Source organism: Solanum stenotomum, chromosome 12 (assembly GCF_019186545.1).
Source record: "Solanum stenotomum isolate F172 chromosome 12, ASM1918654v1, whole genome shotgun sequence".
Classification (NCBI taxonomy): domain Eukaryota; kingdom Viridiplantae; phylum Streptophyta; class Magnoliopsida; order Solanales; family Solanaceae; genus Solanum; species Solanum stenotomum.
The window spans coordinates 28,910,603-28,935,656 of record NC_064293.1 but is presented as its reverse complement, the minus strand read 5'-3'; the positions used below and the strand labels follow the sequence as shown (position 1 = coordinate 28,935,656).

Genomic DNA, 25,054 nt, shown 5'->3' with positions numbered 1-25,054 from the left:
TAATGTTTTTTTTTTTTTGCCATTAAAATTCTTTCAAATATATATAGAAGCTATATTAATTGTGGGGGGGGGGGGGGGGGGGGNGGGGGTTGAGAAAAAAAATTAATTAAATTTATCCTAATTTAGTAAGTGATCAAGTAATATGGGACAATTATTTTTAGTAAGACGCCCATCTAATATACAACAGAGGGAGTATCTTTTACCGAGTTTTCAAATATATAAATTTTATTTTGAGATTCTATTAACAAGTTTAAATCTTGAAAAGTAAAAAAGTATCACATAAATTGAAACGGAGAGTAGTACTTTCTACCTTTGGTAATTTTTATATGTAAATATCTTACACGACATATTTAAAACTACTAACATTCATATATACTCTTATGTCCCAATTTATATGGCTTATTTTTATTTTTACTCAGTTTCAGAAAAAATGACATATTTCTACCTTTAGTAATAATTTGTTTTTAAAATGCTCATTTTATTTTTAAAGAAATAATTTATAACCACACAAATATATATAACTTATTTTAGATCACAAGTTTCAAAAGTCTTTTTTTCTTTCTTAAATTTCGTGTCACATCAAATTAATTCATATAAATTGAGATGGAAGGTGCAGGCGATATTTGGAGAGAGAGGCGAGAGGACATATAAGTAATTGGAAAACAAAATTCAATCTAAAAAAAGACTGCCAGACATTTGCATTATATTGTTTTAAGATTTGAATAATTAGCAACAATGTTAGGGCAGGAATCATAAGCAATAACAAAGCCAAAGCACAAGTCCAGAACTACTTCAGTTAAAGAATAATCAAAGAAAAAGTAGTTTAGGTTAAGTAATAAAGGCACGCTGTTCAAAAAAAGGAGGTCAGCAGACAAGCAATTATCTCTAACATATTATTACAATATGTAGAGTTGTTGGTCTCTAAAAGAATCTGATATGCAAATGATCCTTGAAGAACTAAAAGAAACAAATAAATGGAACCAAAAAACAAAAGTATAGCAGAGCCAAATGCCACAGAATTTGATCACTAAAAGAGTGCTGTGTTCAATTGCCTATCACATTGAGAACGAATGAGGTCAGAAATGTTTGCTAGGATGGTGGAGGGGGTAAGTTGCATGACTTGTTGGGGCGCGGAACTTGTTCAGCGCGATTAACAAGACTTAGGTTCTGTGACTTTGAGATCATGCTGACCATAGATGGAGTTTCATACATAGTGGCGCCACTATTGCTTGAGCTACCACCTTGCAGTAATATTTGTGATGTCGTGTCTCCTCTAGTTGTCGCTCTTTGCCAAGAATGTGAGCTCAAACCTGAGAGGACGTAAGCTCGTCCAGTTTGTTCATAGCGCTCCCTGCTTACCATCCTCTCTCTGACTTCAGTCAATTCCATGTCAAGCCAGCTACAGAGAGCATCGCCTGCTTGAGCAGATACAGAAGATAGAAGAGTGGCTCTTCGGTTAGTTAGTGCGGCTTGAGCAGCCTCAAGATTTCCCATTTCTGCCAATTGTTGTGCCTCTGCAATGGTTTCTGCTACTGCCAGCCTGTTTATCTGCCTATCAACCTCACGACTTATTACCACATCTGTAGGAGACAGCACTGGTGGCCGACGTATCTCAACTGTCTCACCCTCCACACTGACCATTTCTTCCGATGTGGTATTCTTGTAACTACATGTAATTTGCAACAGAGATGTCTTTGTTGCGCCTTGCTCAATTTCAGCTGAGGGAACAGACAAGTAGACAAGGAATTCTTTTTCCTCATCTGCATACAGGTTTCCAATGTTTATTAACCCTTGCTTTCCCTGTTCAGAAATTTCACTTACATATCTTCCTGAAGGAATGGATCCAATTTCTACTCCACGTGATGCTGACCGAACAGTAAGCTTGAGTTCCTGTACTACAACACTGAGGAGACCACCAATACACATTGCAAAGGCATCTTGAACAGTACCAACAGTCTCAATGAACGAAAATGTACCACCTGATGCATCTGAGATAGCATGCATAGCAGAGGAATCATGGTCTAAACCAAATCCAAACGCATGTACATGGAAAGTTGGCAGCTGTCCTGCTGCTAGTCCTTCTCTATTGCGAGGACAAATGGAAGAAGGCAATAGATTCAGAAAGTCGGGACCTGAGGTTGCATTAGAGGATCTGCAGTTCCGAGGACTCCGCCGTTGGTTGGCATTATCACCGTTATAGGTGTCTCTCCCATCTGACAAGAGAACAATGCTTGCAACTGGGTTCCTTTCACGTCTTTCTTCAAGAACCCGAACCCCCTTCTTGAGTCCTTCCACGATATTTGTCCCACCATTTGCTGAAATGGCATTGACAGCCAGTGCAGCCTCTCTACGCCCCTGTTCTGTCATCCTTCGCAAGGGGAAGTTTCTTTGAGCTCCTGATGAAAAGGTAACAATAGATAGACGGTCAGAAGGCCCCAAGTTATCTATGACAAAACAAACTGCTTGTTTCAAGAGAGTCAATTTTGATCCAGCCATGCTGCCACTAATATCTAGAACTGTGACCAGGTCAATAGGTGCACGCTCTTGGTGCCGAACATCATCAGCAAGTGGGGGTGCCCTTACTCCAACAAGAACAGCAAATCTTGACATACTTCCAGAAGCAGCAACTGCAGAATATTCAGGAAAAGCTTTCAAGACAGCAGTCTCTGGATGAACTGTGGAAGGGGAGGGGGTCTGATCCACAGTGATGCTGGGAAGATGTTCATCATCAGAGAAGTGAAGGGGCTCAGGAAGGGGCAGAGACACGGGTGGTGGAACACGAGGAATGTTGTCAAGGTAATTATCTTCAAGTGGAGAGACACGAGTCCGCCCAGCATTATTAGTGTTTACATCAGTACTGAAGGACGACATGAGAGGAATCTCTTTCCATTTGCATCTGCAGATGGGGCAGAGGTAGTTTCCATGCTTAACACTGTTGGCAATGCAGCTGAAGTGGAATGAGTGGGCGCATTCAGCAGTGAATATCGCCTGACCATTCCCTGCTTTCATACTCCCAAGGCAAATGGCACATGTTCGCTACAATCACAATAAAATAAAGTGGCAAGTTACAGTTAGAATATTGTAATCAGTACATAAATATGTAACATGCTCAACGAGGCAAATACATAATCACATTTGCTTAATCACTTCTCATTTAACTTGAGAAAAACTTTTGACACATACATAATCACATGTGCTTAATCACTTCTCATTTAACTTAAGAAAAACTTTGACACTTTAGGTATATCCACTCAACCAAGCAATTGCAACCTTTGCCACCAGTGTGACATTCATGGTTAAAACAGTAAAAAATACTTTCAATAGTCAAAAAGGCTCTAGAGCCCTTGGGCACATATCATTTCAAGTCACAAAAAATGAGAACATGGACTTCATTGACTAACTAGTCATTGTTAGAATAAGCTTTTAGAGAGTCATTGGTTATAAGGTATTAAAACTTTAAGAAACATTGACTGAAATAAATTGTTTAAACAGTAAGGACTTGTGGATAAAATATACTTGAGGTCATCTAGAAAAAATTTGCCAAAACGAAGTACTGATAAAAACTATTGCAATATTAATCTTATGCATTTAGCAAACATAATTTAGTAGAAAACTGTAAGCAAAAGTTTAGCTGTATGGAATTCATCACCTCTTTGTAAAAACAACCACTCATGACTTTTCTAGGGAATCATTATTCCATGGTAACATTGTGAATAAATCAAATAACTATGGTCTTGATCTCAAAATTACTTAAAGACAGGTCTTGATGATAACAATGTGCAAACAATACAATTGCATAGGGTTAGGTTGAGTTAATTGAGCAAACAACTATTAATTAATTATATCATGTTGTGCATTAAAATGTATAGACCACCCAAGTCCTTATGGAGAACACGAACACTAAGTATAGGTCCTAATAAAGACGTCTACTAATCCAGAAACAACTAAACTAGCAATAACCAGTTCAAAATTTATAAATACCAACAGAAAAGTCCAAGTGACATTTGTGACAAATGATTTGTCCAAGTATAGCTCCTAATCAAAGCCTATTAAACTAGCAAACTTACATTTCAATATAAAAAAACCAAACAACAATCCGGCCGACCCAATTTATATGACACTCTTTCCTTTTTAGTCAGCTATAGATCCTATCTATGACTTATTTATGCCTTTCATACTTAAACTTCGTGGTCAGTCAAACGTCTTCACATAAATTGGGACAGAGGCAGTACATAAGAAGCAAACACGTAATGTATAGGAAAATAATCTTCTTATAGGTAGCAAAAGTCAATTATTGATACGTTTAACCTATCACCATTTATAATACTAGATTTCAGAATGGTCCAACGACATGGACATACACATAGCTGGTGGCGTAGGAAAATGTCAAAAAGATCTTAACCAACAATAAAAAAGATCTCCAATTTGTCAAAAGCTGAAATCATCATAATTCCCAGCTAACCCACAAATAATCAACCTATTATATTAAATTATTAAAAATAAAATTATTAGCAAGTGTTAAACATTCATTAGTACCTTAATTAATAGTGGTTGTACACTAGGTGCCATTTTTTAATGAGTAGTAGAAAAAGGTATTTTTCACAAAGTCAGAACTTTAGAAAAAAGGCCTGCACGGAAAGCCAAGAAAGGTAATCTTTTCCTGCTTGTGGAATGACCTTTTTGACCTCTAGAAGAAGGCGTTGATACCAAAAGTAGAGGACAGTATAGTAATTTACACATACATTTCGTCATCTAAAACCTTGTAAAGCTGAATTTCCAATAGTTTATTCACTGATTAAGATCAAGCCAAACAAACGTGATAAATTAAAAATTGAATTTCCAATAGTACCCCCGTTACAGATCCCCAAATAACGTGAGAAACCGTAAATTTAGCAAAAACAGGTAGGTATTTTCGTCCAGAAAAGTTCTCCTTCTATTCCATTTTTGGCAAAGCACAATTTTCTGCTCACCGTTCGCGATGGTAAGACAACAGTTGTCACATCGGTGTTGAAAATTGAACACGCAACCAACTTCCGGTCCGGTCGAATCAAATCAAACACGCCGGCGAAACCAAAAACAAGAAAATACAACCGAAAATACACAAAAATAAGGAAAAAAGGATGAAAAAAAAATTCGAAAAGAAAACGAACCTTAGAGGATCGGGAGGTACTACTGAAACTTCTGGTGAAACGGGAGAAAGTGGATGAAGATGCGGCGGAGGACGGCCGAGTGGACGGTGGCGATTTGGCATCAGAGGATGCATTTTCTGGAGGAGATTTAGGTTGCCTAAACGAAAGCGCTTTTTGGAGTTTGCTCCATGAACCTGACATTCTTTCTTTCAGCTCCTTCAACAGAAAGAGAGAGAGAGAGAGGGGAATTGATGTTAGGGTTTGGGTTTGTAAAATGGAAGAAAAGTAACGAACGTGAATTTGGAGAAGAAGAGATGGAAGAGGAGAGGAAAAAACAAGAAAAATTTAGGATTTTGAAAATGATTAATATAATTTTATATCTTTTTTTAAAATATAAATGAAAAGGGCAAGTATGATTACGGCTGATTTCATTTAATTATTCCTTCCGTTTTATTTTACTCGATATTATACTGATAATAAAATAAATATTTTGTTTTACTTGTTAGCACATTATAAAAAGTATATTACTTTTTTTCATACTACCATGAGGCCCCATTTGAATATGACAAATGAAATCATTATTTGAAATTAAGATTTTGTTTTGATATGAGTATAATTTAAATTGTAATTTTTCTTCAAAATATAAAATTTTATAATCTGTGAAAACTATTAAAATAGTTAATTTTTATATAATTTAGCAAAGGAGCTAATCATAATTTACAAACAAAATATTGAGATATTTTAAAATGTCTTATTGATAAATCATATATATATATGTGTTCATTTTATAAATAAATAATTAAAACCTTCTGTATACAATAAATTTTATGAAGACAAATTACTCAATATTTTTTAATATAACTCTTTCACGTTGTATGAACAATCTTAATATTGAGTATGGGCCCTTTCTTTTTACTAAATTTAAAATGATGGATTTTTATTTTTACAAAATAAAAACTTATGAGTCAAATTTTATATTTAACTAAATTTGAAATCATGATATAGAATCTCAAATCATGTTATTTTTTTAGTTGGAGTATTTAGATTTCAAATTGCACATTCAAATGTTTATTTGAAGTCATGACTCTATATGGCATGTATATATTCAAACACAATCTTAATAATAAATAACTACACAAAATAATTATGATAATCAAATTTAAAATTTTAAAATATTAATTAATAGGGTTAATTTAAAAATAACCTCTAATTAAAATATTTTTAAAATATATCGTGAATTCAAGAAGCTAAATAATATAAAACGAACATAGTAATTTTTATTCTTGATTTGGTACCATAAACGGAAGGTCTTTTCGTCTTAGCATATATATAATTAAATATAGAAGATTTATAAAGATTAAAACTGCGCGTTATTAAGTGTGTACCATTTTGAGTAATAAATAAAGTAAAAGAGGTGAATAAGGAAGTAATATTGGGACTTTAATTTCATTTATAGTAGTAATATCTTCATCTTTAAAATATCTAGATCTTCATTGTTGACTTTTGGCCATTTTATAAATTGTGGTCACCCACTTATTAAAAAAAATAATTAAAAATCTAACCATAGTGTTAAAGTTAAGATCTCTACTAATAAATTCAACATATTTATTTTAGTTTAAATACGTAATCAAAGTACTACTACTAATAATAAATACTTATAAAAAACAAGAGTATTCACATATACTTTATGAAGTTAAAATAGTACAAACTCGCTTATTTCAACATTACATTTTTAGTGTATTTGAATTGACTTATTTTTAGGTGTTTTTTATTTTAAAGTAGATTTTTTTTTATTGGAGCTGTTTAGATAGGTTATAAGGTGTTTTTAAGCACCCACTTTTAGGCCAAAAAAGTTTTTAAATAAATTAAAAGTAGGATAGCATCTACTTATAACTTTTAAATTTTGATTTATAAGTTACTTCTTATAAGCTCATCCAAACAGGTCTTTAATCTATGTTCTGTTTTGCGATTTACATCATATTCTATTTTTTCTATATGTGTGATTTGCATCCTAAATTTTATTATTTGTCAAAATCAAGCTATCAATTACCTAACTTTGTTAAACATTAAGCTAAGAACATTTGCTTAGCCACATAGAAAAGATCGAAAGCTCCTTTCCTCATCCATAGTTGCTCAAAATGGATCGACAAGTTTACAAAAATAGTAGCTTTATATTGTTTTACAAAAAATTGAAGATCTGGGATACAAATCATAAAAATAAAATTAAAAAGGTAGGATAAAGTGAAAATCACAAATTAAAAAACACACATTAAGGGTGTGCAAAACGTCATACTCTCAAGTCTCAAGCATTATTTAGAGAACAATGAAGATTTCGTTTCTTGTATATTTATGATATGAATAGAATTAAGTTCTAAAATAATTTTCTTACTCATCTTCTCTATAAGTTTCTTTGCTTTATTCATGAGTCGTGACTCAAACTAACAATCTTAAAATTGAAGGTGAAATATGTTTAGCACTTGAGCAACTCTGTCGTGTCAATTCGAGAAAATTGATGTGTCTATTATTTTTTTCAAACTCGAAAACGGCAACTCTTGGAGGTATGAACAAGTTGAAGATGTAGGGCACAACACAAAACGCCAATCCCTTCAATTCCTCTCACACGAGACTCTCGTGACAAAAGGATGTTAAACATCATTGAATTCATAATAGTTACTATGCTTATATATTATATAGTAATTATTATAATTATAATAATAACTCACTTTTCAAACTCCTATATTACTTGAGATCTCCTAAGTTACTTAGTTGATTAATTGAATGTTAATATCAACAAAGTCAACCTAAACCTAGGGAAGTAGTTACTTTTAGCACTTTGAAGGCCTCTTAAGAATAAATAACAACTACTTCATCCTTAATCAAAAGGTCTTGGGTTTGAGTCTTTTTTGTACGGAGTCGCTTTTGTTAGGAAGCGTTGTACCCCGTGTGGGGCTTTCCAGTGCGAATACAAATTTAGTCGGGTTCTAATATGGATATCAAACACTGAGTGGAATACAAAAAAAAAAATTAGTAAGAACTCGTTTGGTCATGAGTATTTTTCATTTTTTTCATAGTATTTTCTTACTTTATATTTCAAAATTAGTGTTTGATTATAAAAAAATTTAGATCCAGCTTTAGAGTTGAATTTCAAATTTGAAAAATTGTTTATATCTTGTTTTCCAACTCCATCTTCAATTTCAAGTCCGAAAAGTGTTCTCTTCTCTTATTTTGCAAAAAAATATCACCGAACATAACTTCATCATCAACTCTAACCTCATAAATTTAAGAAAAAAGTAAAAAAAATAAAAAAATATTTAAAACTTATGATCAAAGCCTGCTAAGAATAAGTGCTTTTGAATAACACAAAGTATAGACTATAGAGTATATAAACAATCAAAGAATAATATCTTTTTACACATGGAGAATAAATTGACTTAATGATTATATATAGTTGTGATCACTATTTTGAAAAAAAATTCATATATCCAAAGGATGCTGATAAAGAATATGAAGTGTTGTCCAGTTTGTTCTTTGAAGTAATGCATTAGAAGAATACTCCATATTTTAATGAGTATATATATATTATATTATATACATCGTGTAAGTAATTTTTACACCAACAAATCACATTACAAATACCACATGTTAATGAGGCTTATCTATACATACATATATTCTTTAATTTTATATAGGTTCATAATTTTTATGTTGACGATGTATATACATTAAATCAAAAATAGAAACAAAAATCACAAGCTACTTCAAGTAAAAGGACAATTAAGAGACACCAAGAAGTTACCAAAGGTCAAATCATATTTCATTTCTTTTGACATTGTAACTATTAATTAAAAGGGTTTATTGATTCACTTAGAAACCAAAATACACTACTCCTATTTCCTAGATTTTAATGTGTCCGATACTCAAATTGGAACCAGACTAAATCCGATTCACCCTCTCTCAATTCTTACTTATCTATCAACCTCTAAATTGGTATAAGAATAATCAAGTACATTCAGAAGGAGTTTGTGGTCCAAAAAATTTCATATTTGCATTTGAACAAGTTGCAGTAGTGGTCTGTTGGCCATTCAAAGTTAATTCCAAACCCCTTAGCTCAATCCCTTGACATGGTACACTTTTGCTACAATCAAGCACTACTCCCTCTTTTGAAGCTGAAATTCCTTTTATATTTATGAATTTTACATCTGAAATCTGCACTTGTGAATCACCCTGTACATAAATATATAATTAATATACAAGCTAAAAAAATGCATTTTACAAACAATAAATGTTAAAATTCATATATTTTCAAATCTTTCTATAACAAAGTCGTTTGTACACATCATTTGATTGTTATAACAAGGCCGTTTGTACATAGATGGGTGAACTATCTTAAAATATTTGTATTTTATTTTGAAGTAGGACAAACAGAGAATTAACATTATTTGGGACAGTTCGTTCACTTGTTGGCAAAGTGTCCATTTCTGTCTGTGTTTTTAGAGAGGGTCCTTTTTGGTATGTGATGCTCAAAAAGTGTTCATTTTGAGATCTAACTAGACAGAATATATAATATAACAACATGAAAAATTGTTTTTTTTTAAAAAAAAACATCATTGTTATTGAAAGTTATTTATTGATCTCTGAATTAAGAAAGATCAAAATTGTACTCCCTTCGTCTAATTTATGTAGGCAATATTTGACTACATGATACAAGAGAGAGAGAAACTATTTTTAAAATTTGTAATGTAAATATGTATGTGGCAATAAATCTTCTCAATAAGAATAAAATAATGATTTCAATAAAATTGAAAAAGAAAAACCTGTCACATAAATTACGTACCTGATTTTTACAAGATGAGTGAGGACAATAATGTTGATCAATGATGATAGGATTTTCAACATAATTCATTTTAATATTATCAAAAGTGACATTGAAAACTTTGCTAGGAGGTGAAGGTGCCCAACTCTTTATCCTTAGTCCATTTTGAGTTTTCCCAATATTACAATTTGTCACAATAACTCCATTCACATCACCTTCATTTTGGTATTTTCCTAAACTTCCAATGCTAATGCCATGTCCAGGCCCACAATTAACCTCAGAAATGTGAACATTAGAAGTACCAGGCCCAATAGAAACACAATCATCTCCTGTTGAAATATTTACTTTGTTAATAATTATATCGTTGGAGTCGCCTATATGAATCCCGTCAGTATTTGGGCTTTCGTCCGGTGCTGTTATGCTCAGGTTCTGAAAATGAACTCCTTTACTTTTATTAATTTGGAAGTGGAAGAACTTGCTGTTGATTGATGTTATGCCTTGTATTAAAGCATTGCTCATGCCGTTGAATTTTATAGACTGTTAAAAACAAAATGTTGTTAGTCCATAATAAAAAAATTCAATACGTAAGTGAAAATCTGTTTACCACTATATGTTTTCTCCGTGAGTTGGTTCGATGGAAATGGAGTGAAAAAATCATATTTTATTGCACAAAATTTAAATTGATTTGCAATGAAAATTGCCTATGTTTCTAATTTATAAAATATGTATATAATAAAAAGGTAGTATATACTTTATATACATAATATACATACATTGTGTATATACTATATAGTATATATGTATATACAAATATACAACCAGAGTATATATATAGCGTATACTTCAGTCATTTTGATAACCTAGATAGCTGAAGGGTACATTTACACATAAGGCTATCTTTTTCTTCCATTTTAAATTTTTTTTAGTTATGATTTCCTTGTGTATTTACTAAGATAATAAACAATTAAAAGGGAAGAAAATATTTGATATGCAATAAAATATTTTTTTACCGAAGGAGGATTTGGGCCGTTGGCGTTATATAAGGACCATGCAGATGGGCCTTGACCATCTAAAGAACCTTCTCCATTAATAGTCAGCCCATCAATATGTTGAAATAATATCCAATAGTCATCTTTGCATTTACCCAAAGGAGCTTTCAAAAGTCCATTAATGTTAAAAAAGATTGGGCCTTTGCATGGCCCATTAAATGTTAATGTATTCAACAAAAAAGTTCCTGTTGGAATAAGGATTGTGCCTCCTCCATTGTTTTGACATGTTTGGTTCCATGTCTTCAAAAATGCCTTCAAAGAAACAAAAAGACTTTGAGAATCATGATTACGATAATCGGCAGATGTATAATATATGTATAACATGTGTATAATGAGTGTATATTCTATGTATATTAACCAGAAAGGGTAAAAAGTGAAGAGACATATACATTGAAAGAAGTTATTTATCTACGCACTGTAATTATCCACCAAAAATGCATCGATAACTATTTTGGACAAGGGTAACTCTATCACTGTATACATTATTAGTGTATTGTAACATGTTATAGCATTCTGTCTATCGTATTTTCTAGATTACTAATTTCGACTATTGTGATTTTACCTGACTACTATCAGTCTTCCCATCAGGACTAGCACCAAAATCTTGAACATTAAACACTGAACCAATAGCATGAACTTGAGAAACCTTATTTATTATTATCAATAAAGAAAGGGAATGAAAGAAAAAATGGGAAGAAGTCATTTCTTGTATTGTTTGATTTTGTGTTTTCCTTCAATACTTGTGGAAAATGATAATTTTAAGTTGGGCAATTAAAAGTGATTTATTGGAGTATTTATTTAGTCAAATTTTTATAGTCGAAAATGGAAATGAAACAAATCAAATCCCAATTTTAACGTGAAGATCAATCAAATTTTAACGAGGCATCTCACTTTCCACTTTATAAATATGTTATTAAGTTATATGGATCAACTTAACGATTTTTACATTATACTTACTTAGTATATAACCTTACCTATAATTAGTATAACAAATATTCATATTCAGTATTATTATTCGTATACACCATGTCAACCGCCCTTAATAAGATAAACGTATCCTTTGAGATTTACTATGTTGAGTTGCTTTTCTTATAATTCTTAATCACTGAATTAGGCAAAATAATCTATGGGTATAAAGATAGTTCTTATATTATTACAATCCTAAATCATTTATTTAATCACAAATATACTACTTGTAAATACCATGTTGATATTTTTACACTAGATAATAGATTTTTATCATCACAATTGCTTAACATATATTCCATTATTTATAGGAGATATGGAGTATATAATTTCCAATAAACCAAAAATATGGTATACTGTTGAAGTATATGATAGAGATTGCTTTTGCCTTTTTTCTTCTTTTAAATTTTTTTAATAAGAATCCTATAATTGATTAAATCAGTTTTTTTTTTATAAAAAATAATAATAATAAATAGACAAAATATTAATTTGCAAAACATTACGCCAAGATTCAAGGTTAATTGATTTTATTTTATTTTTACCATTTTGGTATTTTGTTTGAAGAGATGAATGAAATAAGTAGAAGATACGACTTTTTGTAACATTATTAGCGTTTGGAGGGTTAAATGAAAAAAAAATTCAAATGAGATTGAGGAAATATATATAAATACATAAATAATAAAAAAAATTAAAAATTGAAGATTCTCTATTCAAATTCACTCAATTTGACATTTGGTATTCCAAATTATGTCAGATAAAGTAATACAAGAAGGAGGCAAATTTACCTACAGATAAACAAGCGAATTAGTTCGCACTCAATTGATACAATTTCATTACCAATATGATCAAAACATACTTTAATCACCAATTAGTACTACAACTTCAACAACAATAATAATAACAACAACATATTCAGTATAATTTCACTGACTCTCACAAATGAAATTTGGGATAGTATAGAATATACATGAACCTTACTTTTACCTTATGAGGTAACAATACTGAAATAAAAAATATGATTCACACTTTTCATCTCTCCACAAGTAGAATGTGTTGAACTTTTACACATTTGAAGTATTGTCTTGTTGTTTGAAATTATGAGTTGAAGAAAAAGGAGGAGCAGTAACATAAGTACCAGGTGGTGGGGTGGGTACCCCAAAGACTTGGGGATTGGTTTTTAAATCTTGTCTACCTTTAGCTCTTCCAAAGAAAAAACATCCAAATCCAATAAGAATTGTGAAGAGTATAAATGGAAGAGAAATAACAACAACCATACCCATCTCTCTCTCTTTTTATTCTAATGTTCTAATTTCTTAGCTTTTAATGGAGTATATAGAGAATATGTGTAGATGCTCAATTTTTATAGGTAGGGGATTTAATTGGATTGTAACGTTAGGCATAACGTTCTACTTTTCTAACGGTTACTTTTTTTTTGTTTAATTCTGAAAAGAACATGGAATATATGCTTGATTGGTTGGTTAAGGGTAGGGATGTAAATGGGGTGGGAGGGATGTTGGGTTTGGTTGAAGTGGGTTTTTTAATAGGGTGGGCGGGTTGTGGGGTGTGGATATATGGGATTATATGTGAGTTCAAACTTAATTTTAATTTTTTACATGTTATAATGTGATAGAACATTATTTATTAAAATATTTTTAAAAAAACTACTAAAATATTAAGATAGTAAATGAAAATGGTTCAATAAAAAATAATTCAATTTTTTACATGTTTCCTAATTGACCTCTAAAAATAAATTTCTAAGTCATTATCTATTAAATTAATATAACTTAATGAATAATGAATTTTTTTTTTATGAATTTTTTTTTTAGTATCAAACTTAACTAGAAAAAAAATATTAAAAAAACTATGGGGGTGGGTTGAAAATGAAAAAAATGGTTATGCGAGGTGGGGCGGATTAAAAAATTTGCGGCTTAAGCTTAACCCTCCCCCGCCCCGCATCGCCTCATTGTCATCCCTAGTTAAGAGTCTTATTTGGTGGTCATTTGATAGTGTGTATAAGAATAATATTAAATAGAATGTATTAGTAGTATCTGTATTAATATGCAGAAAATATTTGTTATGCATTTTTTGATTTTGTGTATTAAAATAGAATGCATTACATAAATTTCAAAAAAATATATTTATTTATAAAGATACCCTCCACAAATATAGCGAAAAAGATATAAAAAATATTTTAAAAGGCAATTGAGTTTTTAATCATGCTAAGGCATTAAATCCTATTGTATTACTAATACCATTAATTTTCATATATTAGCAATACACAAGTTAATATACAATAAAGTGTGTATAACTAATGCAAACATAGGCTAAAAAAATTGTACCAGTACACAAAACTAATATATACCTTATTTCTTATAAATCATTATTTATCCATGTTATGTTGTCGTCTTTGGTTGAGTTAGGTCCATTTGACTATGAATATAAATTACTTTTTTTCGAAATTAAATTGTTTAGCCATAAAATTTTGAAAAATACCATAATTTGAATTTATGATTGAGCACAACTTAAAAAAAAAAAAATGCATTTTAATTTTTTTTTTCAAATTTCATCTTGATGGTCAGGCAGAAATGTCTGGAAAAAAGGAAATGAAACTTGAGAGTTTTGAACTGCACTAACGATGGAGTATTATTTATTTGAATTTGGAACAGACAAGCAGAGCTTACTAGTAATAGTTCTTCAATGTAGCTGGTTATTTAAAATGAAAATTCAAACTAGAAACAACTAAACAGATGGATGATCATAATAAAAAGTCTGAGAAATCAATTTGCAGGTTCATCAGCTTCAGGAGTCTCTTGTTCAGCTTTCTCTTGCTCAGCTTCCTGCACTTCCTTCTCTGTCTTCCTTCCTTTCTTCGATTTATAGTACACACTCATGAACGTTCCGATAGCTTTGTACTTCCTTCTGCATTGCTCGTACAGACTGTTATCAAACATCCTCCAGAAATTCTTCTCTGTCAGCTCAGTCACCGCGTATTGAGCCTGAAATCCATGGTTTTCTATCAACCAAAGCTCAAGTTGGCGGCATTTCTCTGAACCATCAAATGGCTCACCCCTCAGCACTGCTCCCGGAACATAGTACACACCAACATCAGTGTACATTTGTGCATATTCGGTGTCACCCTGCCTTTTGTGTTTCTCAAATCCTGGTTCAGGGTAGATCATAGGTCTCACAGGCAGCTTGTAAATTCTGTGTGGGCAGAGCCAAATGGGATATACCTAAACAAATTCAATTCAAATTATATCTTGAACATAAATCAAATACTTCCTCCGTTAAAAGTTGTCAAAAACCAAAAAAGGAAGTAAGATAAACAAATTTTGAATGGAGGGGTATAAGAGTTTTACCTCCATCTCGCGGTGAACCCACTCGAGACAATCGCCGACCTTGTAAAGAGGAACAAGCAGATCCTGAATGACATGATGGTCATGGTAATAGTTTCTAATAGCCTCACTTTGGGTGGCTTTGAGCAGAGCAATCTTTGGTGGCATGAGCCATCCTAAGAGGAACCTAAACCAGAACTGATCACCAAATGGAAGAATTAGTTTCCCTTCCCAATACAACGACCTCGTGTGCCTGTGGTAGTAGTCCCTAGTTGGAATGTACTCCACAAACTCCCCTNTGAGCAGAGCAATCTTTGGTGGCATGAGCCATCCTAAGAGGAACCTAAACCAGAACTGATCACCAAATGGAAGAATTAGTTTCCCTTCCCAATACAATGATCTCGTGTGCCTGTGGTAGTAGTCCCTAGTTGGGATGTACTCCACAAATTCCCCTCTTTTCAGTGCGGTTTGAGCGTGTTGGTAAAACCATGGTTTGAACCACCAACCATAATTGTTGATTACATTACCCCTTCGTTTGGCTTCTTTCTTCGAAGCATACATACCGGTCATCATAACACCTTCCGTTGGACCATAAATCATGCCTTCTACCATCTCTGGAACTTTAGAAGGATTGTCCTGATCTCCATCTTTAGGTGCAAAAGAATCCGCATAAGCCTGTGCAAGCTCTTTAAGATTACCCCTTACAGGTTTGTAGGTAAGTTTTACGTATTGATCAACTGGTATAAGCTTGATTTCAGCTGAAACAAGAAGCCCCAATGTCCCTTGAGACCACGGAATAGCATAGAAAAGATCAGAATATTCGTTGTCCTTTGTAGCTCTAACAACCTTTCCATCAGCTAGAACAACCTCAAGTGCTACAACAGTGTCAGAGAACAATCCAAAGATGTGAGAACTTCCTTCGACCCCGAACCCATTGATCAAACCACCAACGGTAAGATCATCAAGCTCAGCAAGAACTGCAAGGGAAAGATTCATTGGAATAGTGACCCTTGACATTTGGCCCATATTGACAAGAGGCTCAACTTTGGCAACCATACGTTCCGTGTCAATATCAAGTATATTTCTAAACTTAGAAAGATCAACTTCAAAATGACGAGCACGTTTATAGTCTACGTTTCTCATTCCAACAACAACCCAAGGAGGCCTGGCCGTGCAGACAAGACCATCCTTTTCTGCATTCCTCTGTCCAAGGCGCTTCACAACCTCTTTAACATTCTCATCGTGTTCCATCTGGCGTTGCTTGTAAGATTTCTTCTCAGACTTCAAATCCCCTAGATATATAGAGAAGTAATACAAGAACGAGAATGGAAGGACAAAAAAGATAACAATGATCCATCGGAACGAAAGAAGAAAGTCCACCAACTGGATCTTCCTCCTAGGGTGAACGGTGGCCGCGGGGGCCTTAGCATCCGACATCTTGGAAACTCGAGGACGTATAACTGTTACAACGACGAATCCAAGTTATGAACCACAGCCAAGAAATGTACTACTTGTCATCAATCACATATAGCAATTGAGCACTACTTTTCATATAAGAAACTCAATGCTATTGAAATAAACAACACAGAAGCTCTTCCAAAAACATAATGCTATTCAAAGTCAGATTAGCAACATGATGTAACAAGCATTTGGAGAAAAACGCCAACTTCAGTATAATCTTGAAACAAAAAGTTGGAAATTATGCACAATATATAACCATTGACTGTCCATTTTCTTGCTACTAATTTATCATTGTAAAATCAACTGATGTAAAGGTAAAATTAACTAAATATTGAATCGAATATCTGAATGGTCACTCAACTTATACTAATTCACCGTTAAACGTCACTAATCTAAGTTGTCTTCCAAAAATCATCTAACTTTTTGACTAGTTGACCTCCATGGTCATTTTAATTAGAAATATAATTTCAACTCTTCTTTTTTATATCCTCAGCCTTACAATCCTCTTTCAAAAATATATCATCCATTCACAACCAAAAAACAAAAAACAAAAAACAAAAAAATGAAGAAAAAAAGAAATAATCCATTCGGCTTTCTCAATAATTTATTCAAGTTTAGGGAAGAACAGTAGCAAACGAAAACAGAGTAACTAATGACAATTTTTGTTGACATGCAAAACTAACAAAATTACTAATATATGCTTCTAATTGCAGCATTACCAAAATAAGATTATGCTTCTTCACTTCAAAATTAGTAACTCATTCCACAACAATTCTTAACACTAAATATGTCATGCATTGTACAAAAAACCAAATTCTTAACACTAATTATGATTTTTCATGAATAAATAGCTATAAAATTAGCTTGAATTTAACAAAATAATAATCATACTGAGAAATAATTGAGAAGAGATGAAAAATGAGTACCTGATAATTTGATTGCAGAGTGTACTCCCCAAAATGAGAGATGGTTTAGTAATGGATGAAAGTGTGCTTTATAGAGAACTTACAAGTTACAACAATAGGGGTATTTACGGAAAAACATGTCATTTAGTTGGTAGGGGAGGACATTGACAAAAAATGATACCAAATACACTCGTAAATTAGGCGTAAATTATTAGTTTAATTCCTAAATTATTGATCGTCTTAAAATAATATATCTTTGATCTGGCAACATAAATACTTTCTCTAAATTCTCGATAAATTTAGAGATGTTTTCAATATTTCTCTCTTCCCATATAGACCATATCTATATTTAAATGATGAAACAAATCAATCATGAATATAAAAAAACCAAAATCATTTTATAAGTGAGATTAATATCTTTAGCCCACCATTTTAGCCTACCAATCAAATGACCCCACACTACTTTAACTATAATTGTCAGAAAATGTACAAAAGTATCACTACAATTTTACATTTTTTATTCCACGTTTGAAGAGTCGTTAATAGTTCTTTATATACCGTTAAATGTCATTATAGAGATAATATCATTTGAAAATTACATAATTATTATAGTGAGGTACTATTTAGATGTTATTTTTGAAGAAAAGTATGAAAAATAATTAGTTTAATGATTTTGAATATAAAAAAGAAGCAATATATTTGTTAATTAAATTAAACGATAATGGGCATTCATCGTGAAGTGATAATCATAAATCATTATTTATGGACATTATTCAAATATCATGGATTTTAGATATTCATATTTAAAAACACTTATTATATATTTAACTTATATATTATATATTTTCCACAAAATATTATTACACTGTAGTTTAATATGTCTAGTAGAAAGAGATAATTTTACGGATGATTTACTATTATATAATGAATATCATTATTCTTATAAGTAAATAATATTACAGAAACAATTAAAATAAACATGAAAAATTGGTTTTGCACTAATTAGGATCAAATACTGTTATAGCGAATAATTATTGATACATTAACTGAGGTTTAGTTTTAATAGATTTAAAATAATTATAGATACTACTTAATATTGAAAAATATTTTTTTTCTTGATAAGTTAAATTAGATAACTAAATATAAAATTAATTTTTAATATATTGGGGGAAAAATAGGGAATAAAAATTAGAAGGAAAAAAGACAAAGTAACTTATCGCCCGCTGACAACCACGTGACCTTTGGCCCGCTTTCCAAGTGCATTGTTTCGGTGAAACAATAAATGATTTGTCTGCCACGTAAATACGTAAAATTATACTACCTCCGTTTACTTTTAATTGTCACGTGTTTTTCAAAAATCAATTTAATTAATTTTTAAAGTTAAATTAGGTTACAAGTACCATGAATTGCAATATTAATCATGTTAATATGATGAAAAATACATCATAAAATATTTATCAAAATTATTATAGTTTAACTTTAAAAAAGAAATCATGTCAATTAAAAATTAACGGAGGGAATATATGAAACGTAGAATTTATTGAGTGCAAATGATGAGCTGAGAAAAAATGAGAGATCTTATGTGATTATTTTGTCATTGTTTTATTGTATGAAATAACCTATTATATAAATTATAAAATAAATTAATTTTGAACTTAAACTGATTGCTTATCACACTTCACAGGAGAAAAGAAAAAGTAATTTTATAAATTATTTAAAATTATTACTCTTATCCTATCAACAGACTTATCAAACGTACAAGTTAGATTTTGTAAATTTTTTTTATTTTTCCCTTTAACATTGGTTGAGCAGTATTCTTGAATTGTTTTTTTTTTAAAGAAAATCCTATTAGAATATATATATATATATATATATATATATATATATATATATATATATATATATATATGAAAAGATGTTTTATGATATTTCAAACCATTATAAATAAAATTAATTTTCATAAAATTCACTTTTAATTTAAAGAAATTATAAACCTTTTACACGTGTTCATTATTTATTCAAGATTCGTTTTGTTAATCAATCAATCTTAATGGCTGTTTCTCTGACCGTCACCTTGTTTGTTGCTACTAAATTTATCAACAAAAGATGAAATATAATACTAAAAAACTTGGGCAAATAAAAAAACTTGAAAATTCATAGTTAAATGGGGTCTGCAACGTGTACATAGATTAAGTAGATATCAGAAAATATAACTATATACAATGAGAGAGTGACCATTTGTTAAAATTAGAGTTTTTAATTAATTATGAATACATAGATTAAAGAGATGTCGTTTTTTTATCTTTCTAAATTTTGAATTTTTCCTTATAATATTATTGTGACAGCCCATGTTAAAACTATTGTTGATTCGAAGATAGTCGTAATTGGATATGTGAAATTCATAATCAAACTATATTCTTTTGAAACCCCAAGTGACAGAATTGCTAACTACAGTTAATAATCCCAAAGTTTTACTTTTACTTTTTTCGGCTATTTCAAAAATATATTATTTTTTATTTTTAATATATTAAGAAAATACTATTTCTAATATATAAAATTATCATTCTTCCTTTCTCATATTATGTGGTACGATATTTAAGAATGTTTTTTATAAAAAATTGTAGTTTGAAACAATCTTTTGATACTTGTATGATGATAAATAATTACATAGAGTAAAATACTCATATCAAGTACTTCCTCCTCCCAATTTAGAAAAAAATTTGAAACTTCTAATCTAAAATAAATCATAGATATTTGTATGTTTATAAATAATTTTATCAAGGGTAAAATTGACGTTTTAAAGTTAAATTATTACTAAATATATAAATGTGTCATTCTTTTTTTGACTGATTAAAAAGGAAAGTAAGTCATATAAAATGGAATAGGGGATATATTACTTTCCTCTTATCCCATATTAATTGAATGATATAAAACATAAACGTGTATTTTAACTTGGCCTCAACTGATATTTATGTTTTTCAATTTCGAGTGTGCACACGTAGACATTTTACCTTGTGTGAGGACTCAGGCAGACTCTCTACCCGTGCGCGTGTCTATTTCGCTTTAGGAGGTATCAGAGCGGAGTTTTGGGTAAAAAACCGTCCGATTTCTACTAATTCTCTTCTTGTTGTACCATGTACATGATGATAGCAATGGAATGCAATTTTATATAAGTTTAACTGTCTATTTTACATACTCAAAATTGAATGGCATAGATACAAGCTGAAACCTACTTAATAACACATTTATATATTATGCCTAATTGAATTTTCAAAATTTATTCTCTTTATTTGAAATTAAACTATATCTTCAGACGCTGATTTATCTCATAATTTTAAATCACGAAACAAAATTATATATCCAAATACTTATTTAATATGAACTACAAGAAATATTTTTAAGAAAACGTTTGAAATTAATAGTGGTTAAATAAAAATAAACTTAAAATTTCACAAAATAAATCTGAACCATTAAATAATTGCAGTGACACGTGTATATTGTCACTGGGCCACATAGTGAGTGTCGAGGAGCCAAGTCCGGAGTTGAGGGAGAACTATTCCTTTTCTTCTGCCATTTTTGGTTACAATTCCAATTTCCATTTGAGAATCACGTGCTCTATTAGAATATTTGTACTTGGCACGCCGTTTAAAGAAAAAATAGAAATTTATGATTTAAAATAATTTATGTGGCTAAAAATAATTTTTTTTTATGTAATATTCTTAACTAAATAAAAAAGAGAAGATTTTAGAAATAGCAAAAATAATATTAGAAAATTCTATAGTTATAATTTTGATAATTGTGCTCCATAAATATAGTCTTGTTTGCTATATAGATTGTGGTTTGTATGTCTCGCTTGCAAATAAACAAATAGGATAAGTATATACAAAATTTGTATTTATACATTTAGGAATTTTTCAGAACTCCATTTATATACTTAGCTTGTCAATATACAAATAGCGTAATTCATTAATAGTTTTTTATAAATCATATACAAATAAAGGGTAAACATAAATACAAAATCTGAATTTATACTGTCAAAAATAGAATTATACAAATTAAGAATTTATAAATTAAGAAATCAAATAGCAAAATTTTACAAAATTATATACGTTAGCAAAACATAATTAAAATTATAATCATATTACATAATAAGTGTACTTAAGATATTTGTTATTTCCCGTAATTTTTCCAAAAAATTAAGAAAATCTGAAAATGTCAGCGGGAAGTGACATACATCTAACTAATGCTTCCCAAGCATCAATGCACAACCTGTCATGTTTAAAATGTTTTCTTCTAAAAAAAAAACAAACGGATTATTAATATAAATTTCGTGTTAGAGTTTAGTTATTAAGTCATAAATGGGTGTTTAACCATATTTTATTATAAAAAAATATTTTTAAAGTTTAAAATGATAGTTGAAAATTGATTGTATTTGGTTATTAAAACAAATTAGAGTTTTTCTCCCTTTTTCTGAGTAATTTGGAGTGAAAAAGGTGAAAAGTTTTTTTATTATTTTTCAAATTTTTAAAAATTCAGAAATTCAACTTTAAGTTAAATAACAAAGTTTTAAAATGCATTTTTTGGAGTTCAACTTAAAAACAAGTGAAATTTTTTTTCATAGTCAAACGTATTCATTTTTTACTTGTCTAGTATTTTAAAAAAAATAAATAAATAAAATAAAATATATATATATATATATATATTCTTTTTTACTTGTCGTTTTAAATATACTAAGAAAGAATTAAAAAAGCTATTTTATTTTAAACATTAATTACTTATTTTCAAATTATTAATAAAATCTAATTCTAAATATTAATTAATATGGTACTCCCTCTAATTTATATTAAGTGAATTATTGAGACTTTTTTTTTTATAGTTCAAAATAAATAAATTAATTAAAATTCAAGAAAATGATTAAAACTTTTTTCTATATGTACCATCATTTAATGAGATTCTTACTACTTTATATTTTCTAATAGAATAATTTAAAAATAAGTATCAAAGGGTGTGTGTGTCAATTCCTAACTATTCACTTAATATAAATTAGAGTCAATACTATTATAAACAATACATATCATTTATTGTCTTTTTAAGGGTATGCAAAGTCCAAAGTCAATAATTCAAAAATCACTCACCATGTTAAAAACTATTGTCTTAAAAATATTTAAACATTTTCTAGCAAAATATTATTGGGATCAGAAAAGTGATAGAAGACAACAAATTTAAGGGTCATGGTAGATGGATAAAATGCAGGTATTAGTAATGTTGGTTTTAGTAATATAGGTATTAGTTATACATATATTAGTTATGCAAGATTTTATTATACATGTATTAGTTATATAGGTATTAGTTATGCAGAGTTTAATTATGCACGGTTTAGTTATACATGTATTAATTATGCAGAATTTGGTTAGGTAGAGTTTATAAACAAATTAGTGAGATAATTTTATTTCTTAATTTCAAAAAAAAATTAGTGAGCTAATATTTATCATCAACCATGAAAATAACCAACTATATAAACAACACGTTAAAATTAAATAAATATCAATAGCTAAAAACAATAAAATAAATAACAAATAACTAAAAATAACTAAGTAATTGTATTCAATATGATTAAGCAATAGATAATTTAATTTAAAATAAATAACAAATAACTAAAAAAAAAATGTATTGACGGTGCGTTGTAGAGAAACTAAACAAAGAAATTAATAAAAATTGATAGTCACTACCTTTTACCGCAAAAGAAAACAATTAACAAAAATTTAAGTAAAAGAAACTAACAGTAATTAAGCAATTAACTAAATAAAAAGCTAGAAGAAAAAGACGATTAATTACTTATTTCACATATATTAATTATTTGATTTGTTGTAAATTAATGTACATTTAAAAGTAAATTAATAGGGATAAATTTGTAATTACTATTTTAATACATGTATAACTAATATCCACAAAACTTATTCCAACTTCCATCCCGCATAAATTATACGATTGCCTCATAAGTTATGTAAATATTAGTCATGTATGATTACAAAAAATACTACCAAACACCATATAAAAATAATACATGAATAACTTTTATACAACATTTGAAAACCTACCAACCAAATATTATTTGAAATAAATATATAAATAATTTTTATTCTATTAGCAAATCAAATATGGTATAAAATTAATACATAAATAACTACGTTATTCATATATTAATTTTGAATTTATCCAACTGCCAAGTTATTCTATTACAGAGTCATTTTCCTTCTCATTTTTGTTGAATTTTTTTTTAGAAGAAATTTTTTTTAAAATATTTGAACCAATGAAAAAAATAATTATACCCAATTAACCTTAGCCCTTAGGTCCACTCAAATACTTCATCTAATAGAGTTTTTACTTCTATTAGATAATAATAATATGAGTGGACAAGAATAAAAGGACATGAATTATCAGTAACAGGCAAGGACGGTGCCTGGAAAATGATGGGATTTTTAACTTGATATACTAACTAAATTATTCCGCAACTATAATTTCACAAAATAAGATAAAATAATTTCAAATAAAATATATATTTTATTTGAAATTATTTTATCTTATTTCACCTAAAGATTGAATAAACTATATCACTACTAGATGATATGGTATCGCAGATGAAGTTACTCATTTCTTAACCAAATGTTTATAAGGTATTTTATTTGAAATTATTTTATCTTATTTCACCTAAAGATTGAATAAACTACATCACTACTAGATGATATGGTATCGCAAATGAAGTTACTCATTTCTTAACCAAATGTTTATAAGGCTCTACAATACGTAATGCAAATCTGAAATAATGAGGTTATATCAATTTTTTTATAAACGTGGCAGGTGGTGTGCTAAGCCATTTTATTTTATTGCATTTGAATGGTTGCAATTATTTGCATATTTTTCATGAGTGATAGAGAGCACAAGTATGGAATTGACAGGCTTTTAATTGTTGAGATCTAGACGTGAAAAATTGGACCTATTATATATTATGCAATCTTTATAGGCACGTTGTAAAAAGATAGGTGTGCTAAAGATTTTCGTTCTTTGAAAAATTATATCATATAATTTCATGGATAAAGAAAAACTATTTTGCTTATGGATATTCTTATTCGAATCAAATTTATTAAGTTTCCACATTGGGTGAAATGCTAAAGTCTACTTCTCTTTAAATGATTTCGGGCAATCAAACATCACCTTATAAGTTAGATGTTCGAATTTAATAATGTCTAAGATTTGTTTTTCCTTCATCATTGTTTAAGAGTTTGAGTTTATTTCAATCTTTATTTTTATTTTTTTTATATTTCCGAATTCTATATATTCGATCCAGCATGTGGAATTGTTGAGTGCTCATATCGATTGGGATGTTAAAACTTTGATC

General features: G+C 29.8%; 4 protein-coding genes across 4 annotated transcripts; all 4 read right to left on the bottom strand.

Annotated features, from left to right (window-relative positions):
- Window positions 1-849: 849 nt before the first annotated feature.
- On the bottom strand, window positions 850-5,551 carry LOC125847722 (E3 ubiquitin-protein ligase WAV3-like). The gene is made up of 2 exons (XM_049527394.1): window positions 5,151-5,551; window positions 850-3,036 (listed from the first exon to the last, which is right to left on the bottom strand). Exons 1-2 carry the CDS (start codon window positions 5,328-5,330, stop codon window positions 1,090-1,092), a joined length of 2,127 nt encoding a protein of 708 aa, XP_049383351.1. The 5' UTR covers window positions 5,331-5,551; the 3' UTR covers window positions 850-1,089.
- Window positions 5,552-9,128: 3,577 nt separating this feature from the next.
- On the bottom strand, window positions 9,129-11,694 carry LOC125847292 (exopolygalacturonase-like). The gene is made up of 4 exons (XM_049526943.1): window positions 11,554-11,694; window positions 10,953-11,243; window positions 9,964-10,479; window positions 9,129-9,353 (listed from the first exon to the last, which is right to left on the bottom strand). Exons 1-4 carry the CDS (start codon window positions 11,692-11,694, stop codon window positions 9,129-9,131), a joined length of 1,173 nt encoding a protein of 390 aa, XP_049382900.1.
- Window positions 11,695-12,687: 993 nt separating this feature from the next.
- Window positions 12,688-13,274, bottom strand: LOC125848648 (uncharacterized). Its single transcript, XM_049528559.1, has one exon. It carries the CDS (start codon window positions 13,235-13,237, stop codon window positions 13,019-13,021), a length of 219 nt encoding a protein of 72 aa, XP_049384516.1. The 5' UTR covers window positions 13,238-13,274; the 3' UTR covers window positions 12,688-13,018.
- A 1,293-nt stretch (window positions 13,275-14,567) lies between these two features.
- LOC125846322 (delta(24)-sterol reductase-like) lies at window positions 14,568-17,795 on the bottom strand. Its single transcript, XM_049525719.1, has 4 exons — window positions 17,680-17,795; window positions 15,636-16,752; window positions 15,317-15,479; window positions 14,568-15,190 (listed from the first exon to the last, which is right to left on the bottom strand). Exons 2-4 carry the CDS (start codon window positions 16,727-16,729, stop codon window positions 14,735-14,737), a joined length of 1,713 nt encoding a protein of 570 aa, XP_049381676.1. The 5' UTR covers window positions 16,730-16,752; window positions 17,680-17,795; the 3' UTR covers window positions 14,568-14,734.
- Between the last annotated feature and the right edge of the window lie 7,259 nt (window positions 17,796-25,054).